Source organism: Salvelinus alpinus, chromosome 10, assembly GCF_045679555.1.
Source record: "Salvelinus alpinus chromosome 10, SLU_Salpinus.1, whole genome shotgun sequence".
Lineage (NCBI taxonomy): Eukaryota > Metazoa > Chordata > Actinopteri > Salmoniformes > Salmonidae > Salvelinus > Salvelinus alpinus.
In genome coordinates, this window is record NC_092095.1 from 28,183,238 (window position 1) to 28,194,380 (window position 11,143).

The following is an 11,143-nucleotide window of genomic DNA, read 5'->3' on the forward strand; positions in this document are numbered from 1 at the left end:
CAAGGTTTACAGCTAAAGGCTATGTAAGCAGCTGCAAAATGAGCTTAATGATCTAAAATGAAAAGAAAACAGGAACAGACTGAAAATGTGCCTTTATTCTTGGTAATATAGTATAATATAGTTGACAAAACCTCAGGCTTTGATTATGTCACTGGATAATTCAATGAGCTTTTCGTATCAATGGAGTAGGGGTATTTTTGCAACTTAGACTTTAAGCCACACAACAAAACTCTCAACCTTCTCCATTTCACAAAATGTTAACATACAGTGCCTTCGGGAAGTATTCAGACCCCTTGACTTTTTCCACATTTTGTTACGTTACAGCCTTATTCTAAAATGTATTAAATCGTTTTTTCCCTCATCAGTCTACACAAAATACCCCATAATGACAAACCAAAATCAGAAATTGTTGCTAAATAAATAAATAAATAAAAACGGCAATATCACATTTACATAAGTATTCAGACCCTTTACTCAGTACTTTGCTGAAGCAGTTTTGGCAGCTATTACAGCCTCAAGTCTTCTTGGGTGTGACGCTACAAGCTTGGAACACTTGTATTTGGGGAGTGAACCTTCGCCCCAGTCTGAGGTCCTGAACGCTCTGGAGTAGGTTTTCATCAAGGATCTCTCTGTACTTTGCTCCATTCATCTTTGGCTCGATCCTGCCTTTCCAAATCATGTCCAATCAATTGAATTTACCACAGGTGGACTCAATCAAGTTGTAGAAACATCTCAAGGATGATCAATGGAAACAGGATGCACCTGAACTCAATTTCGAATCTCATAGCAAAGAGGCTGAATACTTATGTAAATAAAATAAAATATTTTTTCTTTGTAATAAATTAGCAAAAATGTCTCATTTCTCATTATGGGGTATTGTGTGTAGATTGATGAGGGGAAAAAACTATTTAATACATTTTAGAATAAGGCTGTAACTTAACAAAAAGTGGAAAAATTCAAAGGGTCTGAATACTTTCCAAAGGAACTGTAGCATCCTTTAAAATAAACTGAACATTTACCAATACAAATTATATTAGACAGTGTTATAATCTAGAATACTCAGTCAAATATTTAAATGTTGCTTGTACACTTTGCTGTCTTACCCACCCTCTTTCAGAATTGTTACCAATGTAGACAGTGTGGTGTTTGGATCCAGTAGTTTAACCAGGGGAACATTCACACCTCTCTCTTGGAAGATGTAATTCTGCAGAGTCATAGCCAACATTGAGTCAATACCCAGTGCATACAGGGCAGTGTCGTCATTTACCTCATCTATGCTAACATTGGTGATTTCACTTAGCATAGCCCTGACATTCTCATGTGCTGTGGAAAGCTGTTGGACCATGGGTTCTGTCATGTTGGTGTTCTCAAGTTCTTGCTCGATCAAAGCTGTCAGCCTCCCTCTGAGAGATGCGTTTTGGGAGAGAACGTGGTTGCTCAGATTTCTGAAGTTGAATTTGCAAATGACTTGTTGTGGGTTGTTCATCAACAAACACTTTTCAAGGGCCTCGTGGACTTCTGACACCTCCATTATCATCATGCCCTTTGCCTCAAGAAACCTTTGGAAATTGTCTTTGTTCAACAAGAGACCGAGGTTCAAAGGCCCCCAGTTGATGGACTGTCCAGCAAGCCCAAGGTTTCGCCGATAATGAGAGAATGTGTCCAGGAACGAATTGGCTGCTGCATAGTTAGACTGCGAAGCATTGCCAATGAAAGAAGAGATGGAAGAGTAGCACACAAAGTAATCCAATTTGTTGTGCAGTGTTGCATAGTGAAGATTCAATGCCCCATTCACTTTGGGTCGAAGAACTTTATTGAAGTGTGATCTGTCAAGGGTTTCGATCAAAGCATCATGCAACACAGCTGCACTGTGAAACACTCCTTTGATTGGACAGGAGGGAAACATTTGTACAATTGCTGTGATTGCATTCACAACCTGCCCTGACACTGACACGTCACATTGGACACTCATGATAGACACCCCACATCTCCTCTGGAGAGTGTCCATCTCTAACTGCATCTCAGCTGACAGAGGACTTCTGGAGAGGGTTGCAATGCATCCACCACCCCTGTGAGCAATGAACTTCACAGTCTCAAGTCCCAAACCCGAGAGCCCTCCGGTCACAATGTACACACAACTCTTCTTAAAGAGTTGCCGTGGTCTCATTAGCAAAGGGATATCAGATACTGTATTTTCTGAATCCGCATGACTCAAAACTACTTGAGACACAGCCTTAGCTCTGAAGTAGGACTCACAGTGCGCAGTGGGCTGAGGATCTCTTGTGTCTGTCGATTGAAAGGTAATGGTTTGCAGAGATTGCGATACACCATCCAAATGTAATGACCTCAGCCAATTGTGGATCTTTGTTTTCTGTGCCTTTATATTGGCTCTCTGGAAAACATCTGACACGTGAAGTGTTTGGATGTGTGTATGTTCACTCTCATGTGCAAAAATGTTTGCTGAGGATGACACCTGGTTGTCACAGACTACAACAATATTCTTTGCTGTGGCTCCACTGCTTATTCTTACCACTACTGATGGATCACAGGGAGGCAATACAACAAATGTATTACACTGATCAATGTTCAGGAGTTGTCCACTAAATTGGGGCAGAACGATGGCATTCCATCCTGATTTGTTTGCCGTTTGGGTTAAGACCTTCAGCAGAACAGAGTCAGGTACAGAGGAGATGATGGCCAACCTTCTCTGTTGTTTGACTCTGGGTAACGCTCTGTTCAAGATTTCCCATGCCAGCAAAAAGTAGGACACACATGGAGCCTCCTTCAGAAATGGGAGCCTCTTCGGGTTGTAGCATGCTGCTTCAGGAATCACAACCTTAGAAGATGCAGCAATGGGATAACATGAAACTACATGCTCTCCCACTTTCAGTTTGCTCACATCTTTCCCTACAGCTGTGACAGTGCCACTGAAGTCAAGGGCCAAAAGCTGGTGGTTCTGAGAAGCATGTTTGTTCCAGTACATTGTCTGGCCAAAGTTCAGATCAGAGACGCTGACAGAAAAGTAGTCTGAGGAATGAACACAAATCTCACTGAGCTGAATCTCAACTGATTTCTCCTGGATGTGGTTATCCTTTACATCACAAGGCATGGCAGACAAGCTAGTCATTCTGTATGGATCAGCAGTCTGAAGGATGAACTGCCCAGAACTCAAAGAGTAGACAGTTCCCTCAGAGCTGGCAATCCCTTTTATGGGGGTACGGACTATCACTGTTGAATATATCTGTCCCCTGCTAATCATGACCTCTGGGTGTTTGCTGGTGTTAATCACATGAACCAATGCCTGAATGTCTTCACTTGACACAGAAGCAAGGTCAATCAGCTGAAACGAGAGGCCTGGTATCTCAGCAGCACAGGCTCTTGTCATGCCGGACAGGACAAAACCAGGACTGACATGGTCAACGGTCGTCTCTGCTGAACGGTAGGTTATGACTCGGATTGTGCAGGAACACTTGTTTTCTTTCAAGGCAAGAACAATCTGACGATAATGCTCACAGCAGTCAACCAAGTATTCCAATGCTATCTCAGTCGACAGATGACTGAGGTCTTGTACACCCCACATGAACAGTACCTCCTGTAAATCTACACCAGCATCACCTTGAAGAGAGTGAGACACTAAGTCTCGAACTTGTGGGTTGGACCCAAACTCTCTGTTCAAGACAAAAAATGATGTTTGGTGTAGGTATGGCCTCAATGCTGTGCCAACTCCCAGGATGTCCTCAAAGATCAAGGCTTTGGGTTTACAGCTTACATGGGTATTGTCAGTGATGGTGAAAAGTTCATTGTGAAAGAAGAATGACTCTGCAACGTGTGAACAATTTCCTAAAAACGAGATCCTCACATGCTTTAGTTCCACTAAAACATGTCCGTCTGTATTGGAAAAGCAACCACAAACATCTAAGTAGTCTGAGGTTTCTTGAATTGCTCTCAGATACATAATCATGTCCTCCTGCAGAGGTGCTGCTATTACTACACTGCCAATGGCAGATGGGAAACCCGGCCTGGTGGTCAGTCCTCCAACAGCTACCATAGCAGTCATTTGCAGAAAATAGTCCAACACCACAGGGTGAAGGAAGTACTCATGAAGCTGTTTCAGAACCTCACCTGCGACCTTAATTGCTGACACCGCCTCCTTGAATTCATCGCCGAAATGTACATCATCCAGCTGTCTGAAAATAGGACCATACTCAAAACCTGCACGGGAGAGGAATGAATAGACCTCCTCCCCCTTTACCACTGATTTGCACCTTTTGAAAATGACATCCGGGCAAATGGTTTGTTCCTCAACCAATGTTCGCCCACTTCGACAACAAATGGTGCCTGATGCATGTGTTGCTGAGGGAGACTGTATCTTAAACATGGTCTCATTCTCGGTTGCCTCCAGTACCACTTTCAAATGATGAGAGTTTGTGCTGAGTGTAAACAAGCTCTGAAATGTTACACTTAGCTGCATCGAGCAAATAGGCATCTTTGGTCTTGAACTTGCCATTATTGAGGCAAAAGCCAGTTCAACATACAATGCACCTGGAGCAATGGCAACACCATTGTTTTTGTGCTCCCAGAGATATGCTGCAGTATCTGATGAAAGATTGCATTTGTGCTCTTTGCTCTCATGCTTTGTCTGAGATATCAGTGGGTGTTGAGAGGAAGCTGTCTTTTCATTTCCTTGTCTTACAGCCTCAAAATACACCTCTTTTGTCAGATTATCAAACTGATATCTTGGAAGAGGTGTTGGTGATGCCTCACAGCCTTCATAGAACTTGTCCCAGTCTACATGGACCCCCTGTTCAAACAGTTTGGACACAGTGGTCAGCATTGTCTCATGATCTTTTTCTGGCTGCACTGAGGACAGAACTATAGTGTCATTTCCAAGTGTCTCCTGGATGTACCTTTGTAGAGCCCTTCTAGGGCCTATTTCCACAAAGACCACATTCTTCTGGTCTTTGGTCGCTGCTTTCATTGTATGCTCAAATGAAACTGGCTCTCGGATATTCCTAGCCCAATATCTCCCTGTGCTAAAGTCTCCATGGGTGTACATGTCTCCAGTCACTGTTGAGAAAAGCTCACAATCCATTTTGTTCGCTGTCAAAGAACCAATACTTTCCTCAATATGGTCCACTATGGGATCCATCATATGGCTGTGGTATGCAGCAGGTACATCCAGTACACGGAGGAACAGATTCTTGCCTCTGAACAAAGCTGTCAGCTTTTGATGGAGATTGTCTATAGCGTCTGCATCACCTGAGAGGGCGCAGGACTGTGGGCTGTTGAAGGCAGCCAGGCAAACCTTCCCAGAGTAGATTGGAAGGATTTTCAGGACCTCTGACACAGCCATGTTACTGACCACAAGCATTTTCCCTCCTGTTACCTTACTCTGCAGAGTACTGCGGAAATAGATCACCTTCACTGCATCCTCAAGGGACAAGAGACCAGAGCAGTGGGCAGCAGCAACCTCTCCAACAGAGTGGCCAAGAATTGCATCTGGTTTGATGCCCCAGTGCTTGAAGAGACTGGCAATGCCAACCTGAATGGCAAAGAGGAGGGGCTGAACAACATCTGGCTTGGTATAATCATCATTGTCAAAATCGTTTGCTATCTTTTGTGAGATTCCAGTACTTTTGTAATTCTGGAAGAGATTCTCAACCTCTCTGACCTTTTCTCTGAAAACTGGCTCCTCTTTCAGAAGCTGCTTACACATTCCCCTGTAGGTCACTCCATTCCCACAGAACACAAAAACCAACCTGTTATCTGACCTTGACGGCTCAAGCTTCCTGTTCATCGCACACTGCAGTTGATTCTCTAAGTCGGGGACAGAGGACGTCATAAATGCTTTCCTGTATTTGTGTCTCAAATGGCTCCTCCTACATGCTGAGGTAAACATCAAAGTGAGTATGTCAGTTTGCTTATCTCTGCTAAGTCTTTGATGTGTGTCTGTGATAGACATTGCCAATGAGTTCTCTGAGGCTGCAGACAAAACAAACAACTTGGGACAGTCATAAGTAGTCAATCTGGTGTTGTTGCCCTGCACATACTCCTTTACTATCGCATGGGCATTTGTCCCTCCAAACCCAAAGCTATTAATGCCAGCTAGCCTTGCCATGGGCTCTGTTTTTTCCCACTTCTCTGCTTTGATCGGAATTCTTACATTAAGAGCTTTGGCATCGATACTGGCACTGTCCTCAGAGTAGAACAGTGAAGGGACAATGATTTCATGCTTCATCATTAGTAGTACCTTGATTAGACCTGCCACTCCAGCTGCAGATTCTGTGTGTCCAATGTTGCCTTTCACAGAGCCGATGCGGAGTGTCTCTGAACCTGGAGGTCTGGCTTTGGCAATGACTTTGGAGATGCTGCCTGCTTCTATGGGATCCCCCACTGGAGTTCCAGTCCCATGAGCCTCTATGTACTGGACAGTTGACAGGTCAGACTCTGCCGAGTAGATTCTGTGTAGTAGCTCTACCTGCTGGACCATGGATGGCTTGGTGATTGGAGTGACAGTGTGGCCATCTTGGTTTACTGCAGTTCTTCTTACTATGCCCCATACCTTGTCAAAGTCCCTCAGAGCCTGTTCAAGGAAACATTTGGGTACCATTAGTTGTAATGTTACAATTTATTTATGGTATAAAATATAACTTTGTGATTTATGTGGTTCAAAATTAAACAACTTCAAATGAGTTCAATTTAAAACATAGTAAACATTATACTCTTACGTTTTTCAGTGGCTTCAGCAGAATAATCCCGCAGCCCTCTCCTCTGCCATAGCCATCTGCTCTGCTGGAGAAAGGTTTGCTGGTGCCTTCAGGTGAAATCATCTTTGCCTTGCTGAGAGCGACAAAGACTCGCGGCTCTATGATACAGCTTACACCGCCACAGAGAGCCATTTCACAGTCTCCTGAGTAAAGCAGATTGAATAACAGTTAAGTGGTAATAATATGATTGAAATATGCCCAAAAATGATATGTCTTTCTGGTAATTATGAACAGAACTACCTTGCTTGATGGCCTGGCAGGCAGAATGGAGAGCCACCAAGGAGGAGGAACATGCACTGTCTATGGCAAACGAGGGACCAGTGAGATTGAAGATGAAGGATATCCTGTTGGCCGCCACGCTCATAGCCGTCCCTGTGCCGTTGTAGTGGGTTATGGTGCTGGGTCTGTTGTTCAGGAGGGTCTCATAGTCCCTGTTCATGAGACCTGTGAGAACACATCCATTGCAGAGTGTTATTCACTGTCCTCCCACTTTATATTGTGTCACTGCAATTAAGTGTGCTTGCTGAAGACAAAGCAAAACTGTAGATTTCTTACATACTTATTATTTGACGTCTTCCACCCGCTCAGGAGCTTAAAAGATTTTAGCTATAAACACGAAACCAACTTCCAAATGCCCAGACTGACAATTTAGATTGCTTGACAAAATCTTTTTGGTAGCATTTATACTTTATGTACTATAACAATATGCTGGTTGCACTATAATAATATTTAAATGAGCTCCCAATGCATTTCAATGGAAAAATAAGCCCATTGACCGTTTAAGCTATCAACTCCAAATTAACATTGAGATGTTCAGACTGACCCTACTTAGATTGATTGCCAAAAGATTTTTGATACTATATATACTTTATAGAACTATAACCATTTATAATGTGTATAATTTAACGTGGGTTTGAATGAGAACCATAGAAATACTGCACAGAAGTAGATAATCAAAATGGTCCTGCTCCTTTTGGCCAATTAAGCTACAAGACCATTGAAACATTAACGCTATCCTAACTTAAAATCCTTACACTTTTTTCAGCAACTATAAATAAATACATGTCCATTAAATAACTCGCCAAACAGTAAGTCTTGAAACGTTCAAGCTAGTGATACCAAACCAACTTGCACATGTTCAGGCTATCCTATCCTATCTTATCCAATCAATCTTTCAATCTACCAACGTTTTCCAACTACCATTACTACTGCAGTCACTACCACAATTTATTTCACAACCATAAAAACTTTAAAACAAGCACAACATTTTCTTCAGGATATGTACTTTTTAGTGACCAATTTTTTACATTATGGTTACCTATGTAAACACCTGTTCTGGTCCCACTGACTTTCTCCATTGGCATTCCAGCATCCTCTAATGCCCTGTATGTACACTGGAGTAGGAGCTTGTGCTGAGGGTCCATGAAATCCGTTTCAGCCTCAGTGATGCCAAAGAACTTGTGATCAAACTCATTAAATCTGGGAGATAAAAAGATTCCCATTACAGATTTCTACTTTACCTTACCATTAAGACAAGTCTCAATGTAAAATATAACACATTGAACGTTCAATTTTTCAATATTATTCATGCAACTTCACAACTATTCAAGTGAATAGAGCAAGAATGTCTTAATATCTTACCCATCTATAAGAGCAGCTTTGGTTGTTTGCGTCTTCCCAGGTTTGCTATCATCAGGATCATACCAATAAGTGCTGTCAAACCTCTCGTCTGGAATGTCTACTACACAGTTTCTCCCTTCAAATAGAACCTTCCAGAAATTGTCAAGCCCCTCACCTAAAACAAAAGGGCAAAATTCAGCATCACTCTGGCTGGTGTTATCTTTAGACATACGAAATGTATCAACTCCTTATCTGATCCATTCTTACCTCCTGGGAAATTGCATCCTATCCCAACTATGGCAATTTCGTCTTTGTTGTCCTCCATCTTTGCACCTCATTACAAACGATCTTTGACAAAATGTAAAATCATGTGAACTTGAGAACAGTCTTTCATGCGTTTTACCTCCTATCCAAAGACTGTGATGAATGGAGGATGCTGTTTCAAAGTCCCTCAAAGTTTTGTCGAAAGCAATTTTTTTGCAAACCAGTCTTTACTGGCAGCTGAACCATTCCTTTTGGAGCGGTGTTTGTCCTCTTGCCACAACTTTCGTATTCTACCCCTGGTCCTCTTTATAAATCAACTAACGTCTCACTGATCACAGTCAGATGCATCAAGACAAAGGGAGCAGGGGCCCCAACAATAGATTGATTTGTTAGAGAAGCTTTCGAGCAATTTTTAATTAGGGTAGTTTGAAACAGAAGTCACTAATTGCAGGCTTGAGATGAGGTTTAGTTGTTCAGGTGCATACAATGGATGCTTATGTTCTTTTGTTCCCCAGACTTTTTATTGAAATCTTTGTTCAGTTATCATTATTACAAAACCTAGACAGACTGCACAGATAAAATGGATGTGGTGACTAAAACGGTTTCATCGTCTATAGAATATCAGACCAATTGCATCTAACGAGGGGAAGGAGAGCTAGGCTTCTCCCTCAAGGGGAACCAATACTAAGATGACTACATTGACAGGAAATGATGGTTGACATCCAATACTGTTTTCTGTGATTGAGGGTAATTTGGCTAACAGAAAGAGTGCAGTCTCAGGTCAGTATATCCAACATCAGGTTGTTAAAGGTCAAAGAATAGAAAGACAATACACTCACAGTATATGTGCACTTCACTGCAACATGATAACTGCGGGACAAAACACCCGAAATTCTGCTTTGTGCTTCGCACCGAGTTGTTTACGGAAGTCCAATATTGCAGTTTACTTCGTGCATCGCAAACTCTACCTTTAAAGCTAATTTGCACTTGAGCTGAAATCCAGTGTTGACCATGAATGCAAACCTTAAGGAAATTGTGAGGCACATTGAGCAGCGCAGTGCTACAACAATGCTTTGAATGAATCCCGACCAAAAGTCAATGTCAAGAACAGCATGATTTTAGAATAACTTTTATTCAACATCCACAAGATTCATTTCCAATTACGAGAAAGAGATTAAGTATATCTACCTTACACACACATATATATACACAGCCCCCTTCATATTTCCTTTACATATTGGGCTCAGAAGAGGGCACGTGGGCCTAAAACAGCTGACGAGGGCAAATCTGGCACACTTTGGTTACATAAATAAATGAAAACTACATAAAGTGAATGCAGATGAATTACTTCACATTCAGAGAGTCAACCATAGCAGTTCCACAATTCACTGAGGCGTCATAAAGTGGTCAGAACACTGTTACAGCCATTCTGTATTTACATTCTTTTAAAGGGACAATCTGCAGTTGCAGATTTTTGGACTTTAAATTCATTTTACGTACCCATTAATTCTTGAAGAATTTAGCTTCTAAATGCCTCGTGAGCTTAGTTCAACGGTCATACCCCATCAGAACCCAAAACATAAGCGGGTTTAACTCCAATGTTTGTAACCAAAGTAAATGTAAACAAACACTATAGGCTCATAACATTGTTTAAACTAGAATGTTGATACAATGGGATGGTCAGTCCTGGCATCCATAGCTCTATGAATTGGAGCAGTTACACTTCAGCCCCATCCCTCAGCTTTTTACTAAAACAGGGGCAGGGAGGATTCTTTGTTATCGTTTCAACTGCCGATTGTCGCTTTAATGATACCACCTACCACAAAACATATGGGTTTTTAATACCACTAATATTCTGCTCAGAGAAAAGACGATAGGATAAGATCTGCAACTAGTGGTGTAGTGGAGGGTGAATGCAGTTTAGGCACCTTTTTATTTTGGCCAAGCATATACCCACCTTTTGCGGAAGAATGCATTGAAAGTATAGGGAGCTTTACTTTACTCACTGCGATCAGTTTGCCCACCACTACATCATTGTCTGCGACCAATAGCAACCATTTATTTTCCCTCATAACTTTGATAACATATCAAATTGCATGAGGCTTCCATGCCCAAAACTGCTACAGAAAAACCATTGTGCGATGAAGCTGGGAGAAAACTACATCCGTTTGGCCTTTCTTGCTGAGGACTAATTCAGCACTTTCTTGATTGAAACAACTTACACTTTTAAAGGGGGCGAACTCACAATCTCAGACTGCAAGTCGGGGGGGGGGGGGGGGGTATGAGGACAATATGAGGACAATATCTCTCAAATAAATGGCAACAAAAAGGGGGGCATTTTGAGTTTGGGGTGTTAAAAATAATCTATCGACAGGCTTTTGTCTCTGTTGACCAAGCTGCCATATGGGAATGCCTGCCCAACATTAATGTCTTTGAGGTGTCAAAATCAAGAGGGATAAAATAAAATGTGATTGTTGGCTAAAACACAAATT

The 11,143-nt window shown here is 42.0% G+C and overlaps 1 protein-coding gene across 1 annotated transcript; it reads right to left on the reverse strand.

Moving 5' to 3' along the window:
• Positions 1-83: 83 nt before the first annotated feature.
• On the reverse strand, positions 84-8,712 carry pks1 (polyketide synthase 1). The gene is made up of 6 exons (XM_071331074.1): positions 8,655-8,712; positions 8,409-8,562; positions 8,086-8,246; positions 7,008-7,211; positions 6,729-6,910; positions 84-6,583 (listed from the first exon to the last, which is right to left on the reverse strand). Exons 1-6 carry the CDS (start codon positions 8,710-8,712, stop codon positions 1,100-1,102), a joined length of 6,243 nt encoding a protein of 2,080 aa, XP_071187175.1. The 3' UTR covers positions 84-1,099.
• Positions 8,713-11,143: the final 2,431 nt, after the last annotated feature.